This window comes from Somniosus microcephalus, chromosome 9, assembly GCF_052327205.1.
Source record: "Somniosus microcephalus isolate GS21.2 chromosome 9, FLI_Smic_1.0, whole genome shotgun sequence".
Taxonomy (NCBI): domain Eukaryota; kingdom Metazoa; phylum Chordata; class Chondrichthyes; order Squaliformes; family Somniosidae; genus Somniosus; species Somniosus microcephalus.
In genome coordinates, this window is record NC_140995.1 from 69,152,712 (window position 1) to 69,173,916 (window position 21,205).

Sequence of the window (21,205 nt, forward strand, 5' to 3'; positions counted from 1 at the left end):
AGTTTGATTCCTGAGTTGAAGGGGTTGTCTTATGAGGAAAGGTTGAGCAGGTTGGGCCGATACTCATTGGAGTTTAGAAGAATGAGAGGTGATCTTATTGAAACATAAGATTCTGATGGGGCTTGACAGGGTAGAAGCAGGGAGGATGTTTCCCCTCATGGGGGAATCTAGAACTAGGGGGCATAGTTTCAGAATAAGGGGTCGCCCATTTAAAACGGAGATGAGGAGGAATTTCTTCTCTGAGGGCCGTGAATCTTTGGAACACTCTACCCCAGAGAGCTATGGAGGCTAAGTCATTGAATATATTCAAGGCGGAGATAAACAGATTTTTGAAAAACCGGGGAATCAAGGGTTACGGGGAGCAGGTAAGAAATTGGAGTTGAGGCCAAGATCAGATCAGCCATGATCTTATTGAATGGTGGAGCAGGCTCAAGGGGCCGAATGGCCTACTCCTGCTCCTATTTCTTATGTTCTTACAACAGATCCAGACAGGAGGTGAGGAATACCTCAGTGGTGGAAAGCGTTGGGAACCAGAGTTCCAAAATCACCTGTTCATCCCAGGCATGGACCACATGTCATGTCTCAAATTACTTGCGTACTGTATCCCAAAATGTTATTTATGTAATTTGCATTTGAATGAATCAATACTAACTGCTTCTATCGCCTCACTGTTCTATAGATTGGCCACTCGCTCACTGAAATATTGTTTCCACAGATTAGGTTTGAATTTCCCCCCCTTCAAGCTCAGGTCGGAGCAGAGACCTGGAGCAGCGAGCGACCCGGGGGGGTGGGGCAGACTGACCTCGTCAGAAAGGCGGCGCCTCTGACAGTGCAGCACTTCCTCGATACCGTGCAGGAGTGTCAGCCTAGATTATGTGCTTAAGTCTCGAGTGGGGCTTGAACCCATGACCTTCTGACTGGCGAGAGTGCTACCCACTGAGCTTGTGAGCTTTCAACTTTGCTAGGGGTTGTCAAATGCTTTCTGATGTATAAATCGTGGAATCGTAGAATAGAATCATAGAATGATACAATACAGGAGGAGGCCGTTCTCCCAACGTGTCTGTACCGGCTCTTTGAAAGAGCTATCCAATTAGTCCCTGCTCTTTTCTCAAAAGCCCTGCAAATTATTCCTTTTCAAGTATTTATCCAATTCTCTTTTGAAAGAGACTATTGGATCTGCTTCCACCACCCTTTCAGACAGTGCATTCCAGATCAACGTAACTCGCTGCATAATTTTTTTTCCCTTATGTTGTCACTGGTTCTTTTGGCAATTACCTTAAATCTGTGTCCTCTGGTTACTGACCCTTCTGCCACTGGAAGCAATTTCTCCTTGTTTACTTCTATCAAAACCCTTCATGATTTTGAACACCGCTATCAAATCTCCTCTTAACCGTCTCTGCTCTAAGGAGAACAACCCTAGTTTCTCTAGTCTCTCCACGTAACGAAAGTCTTTCATTCCTGGTACTATTCTAGTAAATCTCCTCTGCACCCTCTCCAAGTCCTTGACATCCTTCCTAAAGTGTGGTGCCCAGAATTGGACACACTATTCCAGCTGGGCCTAACCAGTGTTTTACAAAGGTTTAGTATAACTTCCTTACTTCTGTACTCTGTGCCTCTGTCTGTAAAGCCAAGGATCCCGTATGCCTTTTTAATGTTCTTCTCAACTTGTCCTGCCACCTTCAAAGATTTGTGTACATACAACCCCAGGCCTCTCTGTTCCTGCACCACCTTTAAAATTGTACCATTTAGTTTGTATTGCCTCGCCTCATTCTTCCTACCAAAATGAATCATTTCACACTTTTGAGTTAAATTTCATCTGCCATCTGTCTGCCCATTTTACCAGTCTGTCTATGTCCATCTGAAGTCTGTTACTATCCACCTCCTTGTTGACTACATTTCCAAGTTTCGTGTCATCTGCAAACTTTGAAATTATGCCCTGTATCCCCAAATCCAGATCATTAATATACATCAAAAAGAGCAGTGATCCCAATATCGACTCCTGGGGGACACCACTGCATACCTCCGTCCAGTCCGAAAAACAACCATTCACCACTACTCTCTGCTTTCTGACCCTTAGCCAATTTCGTATCCACGCAGCCACTGCCCCTTTAATCCCATATGCTTCAATTTTGCTAACAAAAATGCTGAGACTAGGGTACACCCCCAGAAGAATTCCAGGAAATTTATTAAGCAAACCTCCTGATTGTTAGGCCATACTTGCTTTGATTTACTTTGTTCTCCCTAAAATGTTTCTCAGTGACTAATTATTGCTTGAAGAAGAAAATGTTTATGGGGAGCGAGCAGGAGGGGTGGGATTCGCCTGGGTGGCCCCTGGAGAGTAACACTGGTGCAGACTTGATGGGCTGAACGGCTGGTTTCTGTGTGGGAACATTCTGCAATAGGAACAAGTGGCGTGGTTTCTAACTCTGAGCGTGATCCCTGTGTCTTTGATTTGACTTCCACTAGCTGCTTTCTTGCTCTTCGCCCATATTCCAAAGAGCTGCGTGTGACTTTTCGAAGAGTTACTTAGCCCACGCCCCCCACACTTTCTTTGGTTACCCTTGGTTCCCTCTGTGCTTTGTGCACCCAATGCTTTACCAGTTCCAAACAATCTGCACAAATTCTTCTTCTCCTTGATGTCCATTGTAGTTTTTTTCTCCACATTTCTTTCTTCATCCCCAGTTGACTAAAATCTTTCTCCTTTTGTGTACCTCCAACTTCTTCCCATTCCTTTTTAAGCCGTTGCTCTCTCCTTCGTTTCCGTGGATCTAGTTCTTGACGCACCCTCTCACTCTATGTGCTATACTGTACTTCACTTTGCATCCTCTCCGGCCGCCCCTTAAAAAATTCCACTTTCACCAAGTGGAGTTTTCACTGATATGTTTCCCTGTAAGGTTTCACAGTTGCCATGTTAAATGGCTTAAATGGACAGGTTGCATAGATGAGGCTTGTGTTTGCTCAAGTTTAGAAGATTAAGGGGTGATCTAATTGAGGTGTTTAAGATGGTTAAAGGATTTGATAAGGTAGATCGAGAGAAACTCTTTCCTCTGGTAGAGGGAGTCCTGAACAAGGGGGCATAACCTTAAAATTAGAGCTAGGTTGTTCAGGGGTGATGGCAGGAAGCACTTCTTCAAACAAAGGGTAATGGAAATCTGGAACATTCTCCCCCAAAAAAGCTGTTATGGCTGGGGGTCAATTGAAAATGTCAAAACTGAGATTGATAGATTTTTGTTAAGCAAGGGTAATAAGGGTTATGGACCCAAGGCGGGTAAATGGAGTTAAGATATAGATCATCCATGATCTAATTGAATGGCGGTACAGGGTCAGGGACTGAATGGCCTACTCATGTCCCAACGTATTTCACTCCCTCGTCGGAAGGGAATAAAACTAACAGTAGATGGATTTTATCATTGACAGGGCAGCCGTGGCCTGCATCGGAGCATTTTTCGAGAAGATGGGCCGAATGTTAGGCAGCTCCTTTCCCGAAACTGTCAGCAACCTTTTAAAGGCCTTGAAAAGTGCAGAGGTAAGCAGGCTGATTAAAATCTCTTGGGGAGGGGGGAGCATTTGCACACTGAAGCACTGTTAATTGGTATACCCGAGCAGAAACTAAATTGCCTCGTTCCTCCAGGAGTCGCCTGCTAAGTAAAATCCGTCTGCTGATCTAGAAGCATTGTAAATCAATTGTAGGCGAGCAGATGCTGTTGATTCACCAAATTATAGGAAATTATGGCGATGTAAAGTAGAATATGACTGTTCTGAATTTGGACATGGCCGCGATCTTTCGTGGACTTGTAGTTTGGCAACGTTGCAGAGGATGGACCGTGACCTGGAGTAAGTTAGTCACACCCATGTTCCCTTGATCAATGGTCTACAGTGAATCCAGGTGCCATAGAGTGTCTTTCTCTACAGCTGGCCAAACAAGGCTACAACTCCGTCCCTGAGCAGGGATAGGTTTTTGTAAGTCACAAACAAGCAGAGCTGAGCTTTCTCAACTACCCACTCCTCTTTTCCACCTTTCTGTCACCTCTGCCAGCGAATTACCAGTATAGCCATGAAACAGAGCCTGTAACTAAAGAGACTTCAGTCCCATTAACAAAGAGAAGCCGGTGGTCAGTGATGCAGTCAGACTTTCTTGACAATTACTGTCTTAGTCTCGGCACTAAAGATAAAATGTGGCCCGTGAGGTGACTTGTCTGTATCTATATCCGTCACTGTGTATTTGTACTGCTTGCCTTTTTAAATGGAGAGTTAGTACATCCCACCATAGGGGTGATCAATTGGTGTGTCTCAAGCTATGAGGTTCTTCAGTCATTGAAGTATGGCTCTTTCCCTCTTCAGTTGAAACATACAGAAGTAAACTGGTTATTTAAAGTGTAGCTCTTATATTTTCCCCTCTGATTGCTGCGTTTAATTCCCTCCGCCGTGGGCCCCGTCCCCTCTGCCATGGGAGAGGAGTGGGCTGAGCAGCACTGAGGGAGGAGTGCTGTTGAGAGAGGCACAGGAGTGGGGCTGAGTGAGGAACTGAACCTGGTGATTTTATTGAAAGAAAAAACATTCCAGAGTACTCAACACAGCCAGTTAAGTGTTTTGTAGGGAAACATGGCAAATAGTTTGCACACAGTACAGGATGAATGTTGGCCAAGACAACAGGAGAACTCCATAATCTTCAAACAGTGCCATGGGATCATTTATTTCCTTCCAAACAGGCAGTTGGAGCTTTGATTTAACTTCTCACCTGAAAGATGGCACCTCTGTTGATGCAGCACTCCCTCAGTACAGCACTTGAAAAGAAGTAAAAAGGACTTGCATTTATATAACACTTTTCGCAACCTCGGGACGTCCAAATCTCTCTGCAGCCACTTTTGAAGTATAGTCACTGTTATAATGTAGGAAACGTGGCAGCCAATTTGTGCACAGCAAGCTCCCACAAATAGCAGTGTAATAATGACCAGGTAATCTGCTTTTAGTGATATTGGTTGAGGGAGAAATATTGGCCAGGACACCAGGGAGAGCTCCCCTGAAGTGTCAGCCTGAATTATGTGCTGAAGTCTCTGGAGTGGAGCTTAAACCCACCACTTTCTGACTGGGGAGAGCGCTACCCACTGAGCCACGCTTGACAATATATTCTGGATATGAAAGGTCAAGACCCTATAGATGGCTTTAACTTGAAAAATGAAAAGGAAAAATGTTGTTGATCAGTAAAAACAATCTTACCATTTATGTAATCTTGAAGACCTTGACCAGGTCACCTCTTCACCTTCTCAACCCCAGTAGCAAAAAAAACCCAGCAGCTTCCAATATCTCTCCACAAGACTGTAACCCCTCATTCATGGTAACATCCGAGTGAATCTTCGCTGGCCCTTCTCCCATTGATTTCGGCATACCCTGTGGAGCGCTTTGCCAGTGTCCCTACTGCCTGAGATTGCGTGCCGGGCACAAGAGATTCATCCCAAACACTTGGTGTGACACAATCTGATCACTCTGCCCTGAAGTTGAGCTGTTAAGAAGATAGGCTGTCATATTTTAACCAGGTGCAGCAGCTGGTCTTTCACCACGTGACTTTACACTAGAAGCAATATAGACACTGTTGTGTAGGAGCCAGGACCTGACATTGACCCCTTCTGTTGATTGAACAATGGTGCCTGTATTCCATTGGATGCAACACCACCAGTGTTGCATCCAATAGGGCAGCTGAAGCAAATGGGCACTTGGAGTGGCCAAACCCTCAAAGTGGGATTTGAGACTCTGAACTCCAGTGGCAACTGAAACAGCAGCTCTTCTGGGACTATGAGTTTAAAAAAAAAAAAAAACTCGCCTCAATTGTCCCACGTTAAAAGAATTCACACACAAGCATCTTCCACCCTTTAAAATGAAGTTCGGGACCTGGAACGTCAGGACCCTCATGGACAACCCCAACAGTGACAGACCGGAACGCCGTACTGCTATCATTGCTCGGGAGCTCAGACGTTTCAACATAGACATCATCGCCCTAAGCGAGACCCGGCGGGCAGGGGAAGGCCAGCTCAAGGAGCAAGGCGGTGGTTACACCTTCTTTTGGAATGGCAAACCTGAAGAAGAATGCCGCCTCCATGGGGTAGGCTTCGCCATTGAAAAAAAAAGAGCTAATTGGGTGTCTCAGAGACTCCACTTGCGGAATAAATGAAGGCCTCATGACTCTTCGGCTCACCCTAGCCCGGAACCAGTGCGCTACGGTCATCACTGCGTATGCCTCAACACTGGAAGCCACAGACAAGACCAAAGAGGAAATCTACTCCAGCCTCGAACAATCCCTGTCCCGAGTCCCAACTGGCGATAAGCTGATCCTCCTTGGCGACTTCAACGCCAGAGTTGGAAAGGACACAGACCTCTGGGGAGGTGTGATCAGCAGAAAGGGGGTAGGGAAAGCCAACTCCAACAGTGCCCTCCTCCTGACGAAATGCTTAGAACATGGCCTTGTCATAACCAACACCTTGTTCCGTCAGAGAGACAAGTACAAGGCTCCATGGCAACACCCTCGCTCCAAGCACTGGCATCTGCTGGACTATGTCATCATCCGAGCGAGGGACCGCAAGGACGTCCGCCTCACCCACGCCATGACAGGAGCTGACGACTGCTGGACAGACCACCGCCTAATCCACTCTGTCACCTCCATCAATGTAGCCCCAAAACAGCGGTGGCAACAGAAACAATGCGGCAGGAAAATCAACGCTGGAACACTCAATGACCCTGCTAAGAAAGCCCTATTCAGCCTGCACCTCACAACTAACCTGATGACTTCCAGTGATGCAGAGACACAGAGTGCCCACAGCGCCTGGTCTGCACTCAGGACCTCCATAATCAGCACCTGTGAAGAGACGCTCGGTCACTCAACCAGGAAACACCAAGACTGGTTCGATGATAACGACCAAGAGATCCAGGAGCTAATAAGCCGCAAGCGCAAGGCATTCCTGATCTGGAAACAGCAACACAACTCGAGAACAAGAAAGCGGCTCTACAGACGCCTGAAGGCCGAGGTCCAACAAAAAACTCGCAAGCTAAAGAACAGATGGTGGGTGGAGAAAGCGCAGGAGATCCAGCAGCTAGCCGACAACCACGACGTGCGTGGATTCTTAAGCACAGTCAAGACCACCTACGGCTCAAGCACTCACGGTCCTACCCCACTGCGGGCCAAGAACGGAGAAGTACTCATCAAGGACAGAGAGGCAGCCCATGCCTGCTGGAAGGAGCACTTCGAAGATCTCCTTAACCAAGACTGTCTTCGACGCGAGTGTCCTCAACTCCATCCCGCAGCATGCTACCCACCACCACCTCAGCACAACCCCAGCCCGGCATGAGGTTGAAAAGGCCATCCCACAACTGAACAACAAGGCCTCAGGAGCAGATGGAATCCCTGCCGAGGCACTAAAGCATGGCGGAGAAGCACTATTGGCGCGAATACATGAACTCATTTCTCTTATTTAGAAGGAGGAGAGCATGCCAGGGGATCTCAGAGATGCCGTAATTGTGACCATCTTCAAGAAAGGTGACAAGCCCGATTGCGGTAATTACAGAGGAGTTTCCCTGCTGTCTGCCACAAGGAAAGTCATCGCAAGAATCCTCCTCAATCGCCTTCTCCCAGTGACTGTAGAGCTCCTCCCAGAGTCGCAATGCCGATTCCACCCACTAAGGGGCACAATGGACATGATCTTCACCGCGCATCAAATTCAAGAGAAATGCAGGGAACAGCACCAACCGCTGTACATGGCCTTCTTTGACCTCGTAAATGTCTTCGACACTGTCAACCGTGAGGGATTATGAAGTGTCCTCCTCAAATTCGGCTGCCCTCAAAAGTTTGTCACCATCCTCCGCCTGCTTCACGATGACATGCAAGCTGTGATCCTGACCAACGGATCCACCACAGACCCAATTCAAGCAAGGCTGTGTCATCACACCAACGCTCTTCTCGATCTTCCTTGCTGCAGTGCTCCATCTCACCCTCCGTAAGCTCCCTGCTGGAGTGGAGCTAATCTGCAGAACAAACGGGAAACTGTTCAACCTCCATTGCCTCCAGTCCAGATCCAAGGTCGTCCCATCCTCTGTCTTCGAATTACAATATGCAGACGACACTTGCGTCTGCGCACACTTGGAGGATGAACTCCAAACCATCGTCAACATCTTCACCGAAGCGCACGAGAGCATGGGCCTTACACTAAACATCCGTAAGGCAAAGATCCTCTACCAACCTGCCCCCACCACACAGTACTGCCCCCCGTTTATCAAAATCCACAACGAGGCCTTGAACAACATGAACCACTTTCCATACCTCGGGAGCCTACTGTCAACAAGGGCAGTCATCGATGACTAAGTCCAACACCGCCTTCAGTGTGCCAGTGCAGCCTTTGGTCGCCTGAGGAAGAGAGTGTTTGAAGACCAGGACCTCAAACCCAGCACCAAGCTCATGGTCTACAGAGCAGTAGTGATACCCGCCCTCCTGTATGCTTCAGAGACATGGACCATGTACAGCAGGCACCTCAAAGCACTGGAGAGGTACCACCAATGCTGCCTCCACAAGGTCCTGCAAACCCATTGGCAGGATGGGCGCACCCACGTCAGTGTTCTCGCTCAGGCCAACAACCCCAACATCGAAGCTTTGACCACGCTCGATCAGCTCCGATGAACGGGTCACATTGTCCGCATGCTGGTACGAGACTCCCAAAACATGCGCTGTACTCGGAGCTCTGACAAGGCAAGAGAGCCCCAGGTGGACAGAGGAAACGCTTCAAGTACACCCTCAAAGGCTCCTTGAAAAAATGCAACATCCCCACCAAAACCTGGGAATCCCTGGCCCAAGACTGCACAAAGTGGAGGAGAAGCATCCGGGAAAGAGCCAAACACCGAGTCTCTTCACCAGGAGCAAGCAGAAGCCAAAAGCAAACAGCGGAAGGAGCGCACTTCAACCCAAGCACCCCACCCACCCGCCCCTTCAACCACCGTCTGCCCCACCTACGACAGAGACTGTAGGTCCCGCATTGGACTCGTCAGTCACCTGAGCACTCATTTTTAGTGTGGAAGCAAGTCATCCTCGGTTCCAAGGGACTGCCTAAGAAGAGAAGACGTGCTCATTTTCCAGATGCTAACATGTAATTTGCAGAGCTCCCGTCAAAAGAATCAACACTGTTTCCTTAACCACGCTTTGCAAAAGGGTTAATTATTTTTGAAACCGTTCAAACTTGGGAAAGCGTCCTTGCCCTAACTCTGGAAATCCCACCACCTCGTTGAACGAGCATGGTGGTTCTCAGCTGGGCCCCTAGATGGCACTCTTGGAGTGCTCGGTCTCTGCCATCTCTAAAGGGAAGGAAAAAGACTTCCATTTATACAGTGCCTTTCCTGACCTCAGGATGTCCCAAAGTGCTTTACAGCCAATGATGTACTTTTTGAAGTGTAGTCACTGTTGTAATGTTAGAAACGTGGCAGCCAATTTGCGCACAGCAAGGTCCAACACCCAGCAATTTGACAATAACCAGATAATCTGTTTTGGTGATGTTGGTTGAGGGATAAATATTGTCCAAGGAGGAGAACTCCCCTGCTCTTCTTCAGAATAGTGCCGTGGGATCTTTTACATCCACCTGAGAGGGCAGACAGGGCCTCGGTTTAATGTCTCAGCTGACAGACGGCACCTCTGACAGTGCAGCACTCCCTCAGTACTGCACTGGTAGTGTCAGCCTAGATTTTTGTGCTCCAGTCCCTGGAGGGGACTTGAACCCACAACCTTCTGACTCAGAGGTGAGAGTGCCACCAACTGAGCCATGGCTGACACCATATGCTCTGCAAGACTAATCTCCACTGAGAGTCTGCTGTCAGTCTGTGAATCAGCGTGTGCCAATTGACTCCTGATAAAGTCTAAAACTATGATCTTGACTTGTATTTTTGCTTTTGAATTAACATAAATTATCAACAGAAATCTCCATTCTAAATGCAGTGATTGGGATTTCTAACACCAATTCTAAATACTGAATCATGTCTGCACATCTTGGTCCAACTATCCCCTTGCCTGCTTCACCTGGTCTTGACTCCACAGGTGCAAAGCCACTGGAGGTCTGCTGTTTTCTCAAGTTTGTCTGTGTTTTGAACAGTCACAGGGCCGCAGCGAGATTCTGCTGAGTCTGCAGAAGGTACTAAATGGTTTGGGAGGTGCAGCTGCTTCCTGCCATCGAGATATCTACAAAAATGCACGTTCAGGTTTGACTGACCGATCCATGGCTGTACGGTGTGCAGTAGCTAAGGTAAGGAATTTGTTTTTCATTTTTTTCACCTTATCTTGTCCAGGACATCCCAAAGTGCTTCACGTCCATTGTTGTTGTCTAAGGGAGGGTGACCGCCAACTTGGACACAGCAAGGTCTCTCAAACTGAGGTGAATGACCAGTATATCTGTATTTAGTGGTGTTGGTTGAGGGATAAATATTGGCCAAGACATTGGAAGAATTTCCTGCTCTGCTTTGAAATAGTGCCATGGGATCTTTAAAGTTCACCTGAATAGGCAAATGGGGCCTTGGTTTAGTGTCTCCTCTGAAAGACTGCACCTCTGACAGTGCTCCTTCAGTACTGCACTGAGAGTGTCAGCCTGCATTATGGGCTCAAGTTTGGAGTATGCCATGAGCACACGATCTCTGACTCAGAGGTGAAAGCGCAACAATTTGAGAAATGTTGGCCATTGTGTAAATTAATGCCAATCGATTGTGCAGCATTTTTAAAAAAAAGAATTGGTCATCTTTCTGGTGAGAGCAAAAATGTTTAAACATAAGTATGCGTAGTTAGTAATGGATTCTGGTTGTTCTGGTCTAAAATTGTGGCAACAACAATGAAAGATGGTACAGCAGGAGTGTCAGCCTGCATTATGTGCTCAAGTCTCTGGAGTGGGACTTGAACCCACGACATTCTGACTCAGAGGCGAGAGTGCTACTAACTGAGCCATGGCTGACACAAAAGGATATGCAATACCACTAATTGTACACAAAATAATTCTGTGGAGAATTGGAATCTAACCCACAGACAAAAATGGGATTTGGTTGGAGAGAAGGGCTCCCTCCATTACTGTGGATATTTGATTCTCGCCGTATGTGTTTCTGAGAGCAACGCGCATTCCTGTGTCTGTTTATATCCTAGTGCCTCCTGGAACTGCAGAAGGAATCGGTCTTCATGTGGACAACGGAGCTGGAAAACTTAGCTACTCTTTGCTTTAAGGCCCTCGAGGGATCTAATTATGGGGTTCGCGTTGCAGTATCCAAGTTACTCGGGACTGTCATGGCAACGTCTTTAACACCTAAACAAGCAGCAGGTGCGTGTGTCCCAAAAAGTAATGTGCTGGTTCATGCCCCAAAAATCAAATTTCTGAAAGATCTGCTAAATCATGCACTGCCTGAAAGAAGATTCGATAGTAACTCTCCAAAAGGAGTTGGCTAAATACTTAAAAAGGAAAAATTTGCAGGTCTCTGGGGAAAGTACAGAGGGGAGTAGGACTAATTGGATAGCTCTTTCAAAGAGCTGGCACAGGCACAATTGGCCGAATGGCGGCCTCCTGTGCTGTATGATTCTATAAGAGGAGAGGAATGCTAATATAAATGGAAGGTTGAACTCTGAGCTTATTAGGGAAATGTGTGCAGTAATTTTAAACTTATCAACTGGAAGCTTTGAATGCAAAATAATTCTTTTGAATATGTTGATTGTACTTTCAGCAATACTGTATAAAGTATTGGACCTTTTTGCAGATAAATGTTTATGCCCAGGGCCCATGCCAACACAATAGATACTCAGTTGCACTAAGGAGCCCAGGGAATAGTGCAGTCGATGTCTTGAGTCTTTTCTACAATTTATTATTTCCCTCCGCCCCACTTCCCTTCCCAGTTGCATGTGTGTCTGGCTCCACCTGAGTCCCCATCCCTCCAGATGCTGAGTGTCTGTTGGCTTTTCAGCTATGTGGATCATCGCAGCCAAGCCCAGTCCTTACCTCAACTGAGGGTCACATCCATGCACTTTCCAGTCACTGGATGACGATGGGACTCGGGAACCCTGCCTGATTTCTTTCACCCCTATGCTATCCTGTGACATTGACTCCAATTTTGACAAAGAAAAAGAATGACTTCAATTTCTATAGTGCCTTTCACAACCTCAGGACATCCCAAAGTGCTTTACAGCCAATTAAGTACTTTTTGAAGTGTTGTAATGTAGGAAACGCGGCAGCCAATTTGCACACAGCAAGGCCCCACAAACAGCAATGAGATAATGACCAGATAATCTGTGTTAGTGATGTTGATTGAGGGATAATTGTTGGCCAGGACACCAGGGATAACTCCCCTGCTCTTCTTCGAAATAGTGCCATGGGATCGTTTACACCCACCTGAGAGGGCAGTTGGGGCCTAGGTTTAGCATCTCATCCGAAAGACGGCACCTCCGACGGTGCTTCACTCCCTTAGTACTGCACTGGAATGTCGGCCTAGATTTTTGTGCTCAAGTCTCTGGAGTGGGACTTGACTTCAGATTCCGAGTCAGAGGCAATAATGCTACCCACTGAGCCCCAGCTGGCACTGTTCTCACTCCTGTCACTATCCTGGTGTAGATAAACTACGTTGAGGGAAAATGCTAGAATCTAAGGACGTGGTAACAGGCCACTTAAAAAATAGTAATAGTATTGGGCAGAGTCAACACGGATTTATGAAAGGGAAATAGTGTTTGACGAATGGTTAGTTTTTTGAGGTTGTGATATACCTATCAATTCCTCCAATAAAAGGCGAAGAGTTACGAAGGTGACTAAAGGTTTTTATTGACTAAATAACAGAGCCCACTCTCGTGGGTGATCCGATCCAAGCAGGAGGAATACCAGCCAGTCGCTCACCTTTATACCTGGCCTGGTGGGTGGAGCCAAGGCGGAGTCGGCAGTGGTCATCCCAGGTATAGCAGTGTGGCAAGAGGCGACCTCGTACCGTGATACAATAGTGGTCAGTGATACAGTTATAACGAACAGTGGTGAACAGTGCTAACTACTAACAGTGATACGATAGTGAACGTGGTTTACCACATTCACCCCTTGTTTAGAATTAAGTCCGGCGGGGTGAAGTGTACTACCAATTCTGGTAGGTCAGTCTGTCCGGAGGCTTCGTAAGCCTCTCCGATCGCCGCAGCGGTGGTGTTGCCTTATCCGGTGCTGGTGCCTTATCCGGTGTTGATGCTGGTGTTTGCGTGGTCGGCGAGGGCTCGTGGGGTTCCGGCATGCCGTCTACCTGGACTGAGGTTGGGGGGGGTGGTGGCGGTGTTTCCGGATCGGCTGAGGGTGCGAGGTCTCGTAGGGAGACAGTGTCCTCCCGCCCGTCTGGGTACGCCACGTAGGCGTACTGGGGGTTGGCGTGCAGGAGGTTCACCCTCTCGACCAGGGGGTCCGTTTTATGGGTCCTCACGTGTTTCCGCAGCCAGACCGGCCCCGGGGCGGTCAGCCAGGTTGGTAGAGTGGTTCCCGTAGTCGACTTCCTGGGGAAAACGAACATTCGTTCATGGGGGGTGGTGTTAGTGGCCGTGCAAAGTAATGACCGGATGGAGTGCAGCGCTGTCGGGAGGACTTCTTGCCAGCGGGAGGTTGGGAGGCCCTTAGACTTTAAGGCTAAGAGGACGGCCTTCCATACCGTCGCGTTCTCTCTTTCCACCTGACCGTTACCTCTGGGGTTGTAGCTGGTGGTCCTGCTTGCTGCAATACCTCTCTCTAGGAGGAATTGCCGGAGTTCCTCGCTCATGAAGGAGGAGCCCCGGTCGCTGTGTATATAGTTCGGGAACCCGAACAAGGCGAAGAGGGCATTCAGGCACTTAATGACCGTGCTACTGGTCATGTCGGGGCAGGGGAAGGCAAAGGGGAAACGGGAGTACTCATCAACGATGTTGAGGAAGTACACATTACGGTCAGAGGACGGGAGGGGCCCCTTAAAGTCGATGCTCAGGCGCTCGAAGGGGCGGGTGGCCTTGATCAGGCTTGCTCGGTCCGGCCTATAGAAGTGCGGTTTGCACTCCGCACAGGTCTGGCAGTTCCTGGTCATGGTCCTGACCTCCTCGATGGAGTAGGTCAGGTTGCGGGCCTTAATGAAATGGTAGAGTCTGGTGACTCCGGGGTGGCAGAGCTGGTCGTGGAGGGTCTGAAGCCTATCGATATGCGCGCTGGCGCATGTCATTCGTGAAAGGGCATCAGGGGATTCGTTCAGCTTGCCTGGCCGGTACAAGATCTCATAATCGTAGGTGGAGAGCTCGATTCTCCATCTCAAAATCTTGTCATTCTTGATTTTGCCCTTCAGCTTGTTATTAAACATGAAAGCCACCGAACGCTGGTCGGTGAGGAGGGTAAATCGTTTGCCTGCCAGGTAGTGCCTCCAGCGCCGTACTGCCTCCACGATCGCCTGGGCCTCTTTCTCGACCGACGAATGTCGGATCTCGGGGCCCTGTAGGGTCCTTGAGAAGAAGGCCACTGGCCTCCCCTCCTGGTTTAGGGTGGCGGCTAAGGCGAAGTCGGATGCGTCGCTCTCCACCTGAAAGGGGATGGACTCGTCCACTGCGTGCATCGTGGCCTTGGCTATGTCTCCCTTAATGAGGGAGAAGGCCGCGCACGCCTCCTCCGTGAGGGGGAAGGAAGTGGCTTTCAGGAGGGGTCTGGCTTTGTCCGCGTAATTGGGTACCCATTGGGCATAGTAGGCGAAAAGCCCCAGGGTTCTCCTAAGTGCTTTAGGGCAGTGGGGGAGGGGTAGCTCCATGAGGGGGCGCATTCTTTCTGGGTCGGGGCCGATGATTCCGTTCTCCACTACGCAGCCGAGGATGGCAAGGCGCGTGGTGTTAAACACGCATTTCTCCTTATTGTAGGTGAGGTTCAGCCGTTGGGCCGTACGGAGGAATTTCTCCAGATTCGCGTCATGTTCCTGCCGGTCGCGGCCGCAGATAGTGACGTTATCTAGGTAGGGGAATGTAGCCTGCAGTTCGTTCTGGTCAACCATCTGGTCCATCTCCCTTTGGAAGACCGAGACCCCATTAGTGACACCGAAGGGGACCCTAAGGAAGTGGTATAGGCGCCCATTCGCCTCGAAGGCGGTATACTGGCGGTCCTCAGGGTGGATAGGGAGTTGGTGGTAGGCCGACTTCAGGTCGATGGTCGAGAATACTTTATACTGTGCAATCTGATTGACCATGTCAGATATGCGGGGGAGGGGGTATGCGTCCAGCTGGGTATATCTGTTTATGGTCTGGCTGTAGTCGATGACCAGGCGGTTTTTATCGCCGGTCTTTACGACTACGACCTGGGCACGCCAGGGGCTGCTGCTCCCCTCGATAATGCCCTCTTTCAGGAGGCGCCGCACCTCAGAGCTAATGAAGGCTCTGTCCCCGGCGCTATACCGCCTGCTTTTGGTAGCGACGGGTTTGCAGTCAGGGGTAAGGTTAGCAAACAGAGAGGGTGGCGGGACCTTGAGGGTGGAGAGGCTGCAGGTGTTACGCGGTGGGCGGTTTAACGTTTGCTGGTTGTTGACTGTGAGTGGGGGGAGGGGTCCACCGTATGCTAGGGTTACGCTTTGGAGGTGGGATTGGAAGTCCAGCCCTAGTAGGACGGCAGCGCAGAGATGGGGGAGGACGAGGAGTTTAAAGTTTTTATACTCCGTGCCCTTAACCGACAGGGTCACGACACAGTAGCCGCTGATGTCCGTGGCGTGGGACCTCGATGCCATCGAGATTCGGCTGCGCGTTGGTAGGACAGAGAGGGAGTAGTGGCTCACCGTGTCTGGGTGGATGAAGCTCTCCGTGCTTCCGCTGTCGAACAGGCAGGTCGTGGCGTGGCCGTTCACTTTGATGTCCATCATTGACTTGGACAGATGGTGCGGGCGGGCTTGGTCCAGGGTGACGGAAGCTAGTGTGTAGCTGAGCGAGTCGTTGTCATCTGCGGGCGAGGCGGTCGGGCGTGGTGAGTAAAATGGCGTCTCCCACGAGGTAGGGCCCCATGAGGCACTATTGGGGTCGGTTGCCTTAATCAAAGATGGCCGCCCCCATGACTCATGTGTGGGGATGCTGGCCTCAGTTGCCCTAAACAAAGATGGCCGCCCCCATGACTCATGTGTGGGGATGCTGGCCTCAGGTGCCCTAAACAAAGATGGCCGCCCCCATGACTCATGTGTGGGGATGCTGGCCTCAGTTGCCCTAAACGAAGATGGCCGCCCCCATAGTTCGCATGCGGCACTGCTGGCCTCTGAGGATCCGCTCCTGCAGGCCTTGGAGAAGTGGCCTTTCTTCAGGCAGGTTTTACATATGGAGTTCTTGGCTGGGCAGCGCGACCTCGGGTGCTTCTCCTGGCCACAAAAAAAACAGCCGGCGGCCCGATCGCGGATGCCCGATGTCGGGGCCGGTGCCGGGGGTGGCGGGGCCGGTCGGGTCCGGGACGCCGACGCAGAGGTAGGTCCCGGGGGCGGCGCTGGGAAGGGTGCTGTGGTAGGGGTCGGGCCCGAGTCCCAGGGTCGCGAGCAGTACCTGGTGAATGCTTCCTGATCTTGGTGGGCCACTTCCAGGGAGATAGCGAGGGCTTCAGCTTTTTCCATGCTGAGGTCTTTAGCTTCCAGCAGTCTTTGCCGTGAGTACTCGGACCGTAGGCCTTTCAGGAATGCGTCGCGGATATTATCTTCAGTATTTTCGGCTGCCGACACCGATTTAAACTCACAGTTCCTGGCGAGTGCATATAGCGCCTGTGAGAATTCGGCTACTGATTCTCCTGGCTGTTGCGGCCGTGATCTTAGGAGGTGCCTAGCGTACATGTAGTTTACCGGGGTCCGGTACTTCTGTTTCAGCAGGTTGATGGCGGTCTCGTAGGTAGTCATGTCCTCGATGAGAGTGTATACTCTCGGGCTCAGTTGTGCCTGCAGGACACTTAGTTTGGATGCCTGAGGGACGCTGGATTCTCTCAGGTATGATTCGAAGCAGACCAGCCAGTGTTTAAAGTCTGCGGCTGAGTTTGCTGCTCGTGGGTTCAGGTCCAGGTACGGCGGTCTGAGGGCTCGCAGCCAAGCTGGCTGGTGTGGCTGTGCTCCTGGGAGCTGCGCTGGTGGCTCCTCCGCCGGTTGTGACTCGTTGTCGGACATCATTAAATTTAGTCAATAAAATTGATATACCTATCAATTCCTCCAATAAAAGGCGAAGAGTTACGAAGGTGACTAAAGGTTTTTATTGACTAAATAACAGAGCCCACTCTCGTGGGTGATCCGATCCAAGCAGGAGGAATACCAGCCAGTCGCTCACCTTTATACCTGGCCTGGTGGGTGGAGCCAAGGCGGAGTCGGCAGTGGTCATCCCAGGTATAGCAGTGTGGCAAGAGGCGACCTCGTACCGTGATACAATAGTGGTCAGTGATACAGTTATAACGAACAGTGGTGAACAGTGCTAACTACTAACAGTGATACGATAGTGAACGTGGTTTACCACAGGTTGTAACTAGCAGAATAGATAAGGGGGAACCAGTGGATGTGGTGTATTTGGATTTTCAGAAGACATTCGATAAGGTGCCACACAAGAGGCTATTAAACAAAATTAGAGCTCATGGGATTGGGGGTAATACACTAGCATGGATGGATTGAGGATTGGTTAACGGACAGAAAACCGAGAGTAGGAATAAATGGGTCATTTTCGGGTTGGCAGGCTGTAACTAGTGGGGTACCGCAAGGATCAGTGCTTGGGCTTCAGCAATTCACAATCTACATCAATGATTTGGATGAGGCGACCAAATGTAATATATCCAAATTTGCTGATGATACAAAGCTGGGTGGGAATGTAAGTTGTGAGGAGGATGCAAGGAGGTTCAAGGGGATATAGACAGGCTAAGTGAGTGGGCAAGGACATGGTAAATGGAATATAATGTGGAGAAATGTGAAGTTATCCACTTTGGTAGGAAAAATAGAAAAGCAGAGTATTTTTTAAAATGGAGAGAGATTGGGAAATGTTGGTGTTCAGAGGGACCTGGGTGTCCTTGTACACGAATCACTAAGTTAACATGCAGGTACAGCAAGCAATTAGGAAAGCAAATGGTATGTTGGCCTTTATTGTAAGAGGATTTGAGTATAAGAGTAAAGACGTCTTACTGCAATTATATAGGGCCCTGGTGAGACCACACCTGGAGTATTGTGTACAGTTTTGGTCTCCTTACCTAAGGAAGGAGATACTTGTCACAGAGGGAGTGCAACGAAGGTTCACCAGACTGGTTCCTGGGATGGGGGATTTTTCCTCTGAGGAGAGATTGAGTAGACAAGGCCTATATTCTCTAGAGTTTAGAAGAATGAGAGGTGATCTCATTGAAACATACAAAATTCTTACAGGGCTTGACAGGGTAGATGCAGGGAGAATGTTTCCCCTGGCTGGGATGTCTAGGACCAGGGGCCACAGTCTCAATAAGGGGTCGGCCATCTAGGACTGAGATGAGGAGAAATGTCTCCACTCGGAGGGTGATGAATCTTTGGAATTCTCTACCCGAGAGGGCAGTGGTGGCTCAGTCGTTGAGTATATTCAAGACAGAGATCGATAGATTTTTGGATATTAAGGGAATCAAGGGATATGGGGACAGTGCAGGAAAGTGGAGATGAGGTAGAAGATCAGCTATGATCTTATTGAATGGCAGAGCAGGCTCGAAGGGCCAAATGGCCTACTCCTGCTCCTATTTCTTATGTTCTTCTGTTCTTAAATGTTGCAGGGTGCTTATGAAGTTTGCCAAAACCGTGTTTCTTATATTTCCTTTAGAAAGAATTCAAAGAACTTTAGTAACCTGGAATACAGAGTTCCCCAAAGCCTGAATTTCCTGACACGCACAGTTTTGAGGTTTTTTTTCATTATGCACCTTATTTAGGTCAGTGTTTTCTGGTTATTATATTGGAATCCCTTGCTTCTTCCAGTATTGTAGTGGTTTACAAGCTTGTTGCTGTGTACTCCATAGTCAATGGGGACATTCTTGCATCGAATGTACAGCACAAAAACAGGCCATTCAACCCAAGTAGTCTGTGCCGGTGTTTATGCTCCACACGAGCCTCCTCCCACCTCTCTTCATCTCGCTCTATCAGCATTATCCTTCTATTCCTTTCTCCTTCATGTAGTTTTTCTACCTTCCCCTTAAATGCATCCATGCTGTTCACCTCAACTACTCCCTGTGGTAGTGAGTTCCACATTCTCACCACTCTCTGGGTAACGCAGTTTCTTCTGAATCCCCTATTGGATTTATTAGTGACTATCTTATATTGATGGCCCCTAGTTTTGGTCTCTCCCCCACAAGTGGAAACATTTTCTCTATGTCTACCCTATCGAAACCCTTCATGATTTTAAAAACCTCCATCAGGTCTCTCCTCAGCCTTCTCTTTTCCAGAGGAAAGAGCCCCAGCCTGTTCAATCTTTCCTGCTGGGTTTTATATATTTATTTTAAATTGATGCAGTGATGCGGCAGAACGTGAAGCGTGCCTCCCTGGAGGAGGTGTTGGAGCTGATGGCAACAGGATTTCTGCGCGGGGGTTCGGGATTCCTGCGGAGTGGCGGAGAGATGCTGAAAGGAGGAGGGTCCGTCAGCCGAGAGGTGCGAGTTGGCGTCACGCAGGTGAGTACCTTGAGCTGGTAGCACCGAACACAGTGCTGCATTTGTGTCCTGGCCGGGAGAATTTTAAAAAGAATGGTCGGAGGAGCATCTCAAGTCCGCTCCGAGACCCAACTCTGACTTTCTGTTTTAATTTCAGATTCCCAGCTTCCACAGTATTGTTTCAGTGATTAATTCACTGCTGCTTCTCTTCCAGGAATGCCGCACCTTAAAGAAGTTCTGCTCTTCTCTCTTGATCTTTTCATTGGGAACTGCCGGCGTGACATCGGCCGTCTCAATTTCTCTCCGTTCTGCTGAAGGGTCACCGACCGGAAACGTTAACTCTGTTTTTCTTTCCACAGATGCTGCCTGACCTGCTGAGTATTTCCAGCATCCGCAGTATTTTGCTTTTGTTTTACATTTTAATGGTGATGGTTTCAGTCTGGACCATCTCCCTTCTCCGGAAGTCTGTTCCAAATTTTTTTGGGGTGGGGATTTATTTTTTTGTAGCCTCTATCTTGCTTGAGAATTTTGTACGTTTAGTCCTGTTGCTCCACCCTCACCCTCTGTTTCCCCCCCCGCCCCCACCCCCCCCCCCCCTGCCGCCAGCCATCTCCCCAGTTTGGAAAATCCACTGTTGTAAAGTCCACTCTGTTCCTCTTCTCTTCGGCTCCTGCAAAGGCCTGTGACCTCTGCCCAAAGTGACTGACTTACTGAAATTTGAAATGGAAATGCAACCCTTCCATTCCTCCTCGCGCCCCAGCGGCTACCTTTTCATCCCCGCTCCACCATTGCTGCCGCTCCTTTAAACTGTACCTCTTGTTAATGGGTTTCTCCACCACCTGTCTCCTCGTGGGCACAGGCAGGACTGAGGTGTGGGACTGCCCTTAGTGGTACTATTAACTTCCCAGTGCCATGAGACCCGGGAAGGGGGCAGCATACTGGCCCATTCCAACCCCTTATAACCACTGGGGTTTATAAGTGGTGGCCAAATTATTACAGTCCCCAGCACTTATAGCGGGCACGTTGGTATTAGCGAGATTTGCCCGCTATATGAAGTGGACGGTAAATGGTGAGAGAACAATAAGTATTCCGTGTCTTTATTATAGAACTTTAAGCTAATCAATTCAATGCGAAAACTATCAGCAGATAATATTGACTACTAAAAATTATTTTAATTAAAAACGCTGCTTTGTTTTCTTTCTAGAATATAAGAATATTTTTAATAGAAAAGATCAGGATTTTTTTTTAATTCAGTGAGTTATTACGATATGGAATGCACTGCTTGAAAGGGCGGTGAAAGCAGACTCAATAATAATTTTCAAAAGGGAATTAGATAAATACTTGAAGGGGAAAATTTGCAGGGTTATGGGGAAAGAGCAGGGGAGTGGGACTAATTGGATCGCTCTTTCAATGAGCCGGCACAGACACAATGGGCCGAATGACGACCTCCTGTGCTGTATCATTCTATGATTCTATTGGCCCCCTCTCTCTGTCTGAACCTAATTGTAACCGCGCTTGTTAATGGCAGATGCTTGTAATATTTTCCCGAGCTGCAACAATTCCGGCCAGGTGAAACGTACACTGTGAAAGAGAATGTGATGAAGGGGCAGATTATTAAT

General features: G+C 48.8%; 1 protein-coding gene across 1 annotated transcript in view; it reads left to right on the top strand.

Annotated features, from left to right (window-relative positions):
- heatr5b (HEAT repeat containing 5B) overlaps nucleotides 1-21,205 on the top strand; it is a 243,401-nt gene that overhangs the window by 19,094 nt on the left and 203,102 nt on the right. Inside the window, exons 4-7 of the mRNA XM_085996729.1 lie at nucleotides 3,418-3,526; nucleotides 10,116-10,265; nucleotides 11,147-11,318; nucleotides 19,450-19,607. Coding sequence (XP_085852855.1) covers nucleotides 3,418-3,526; nucleotides 10,116-10,265; nucleotides 11,147-11,318; nucleotides 19,450-19,607 — 589 coding nt within the window. The remainder of the gene's footprint in view (nucleotides 1-3,417; nucleotides 3,527-10,115; nucleotides 10,266-11,146; nucleotides 11,319-19,449; nucleotides 19,608-21,205) is intronic.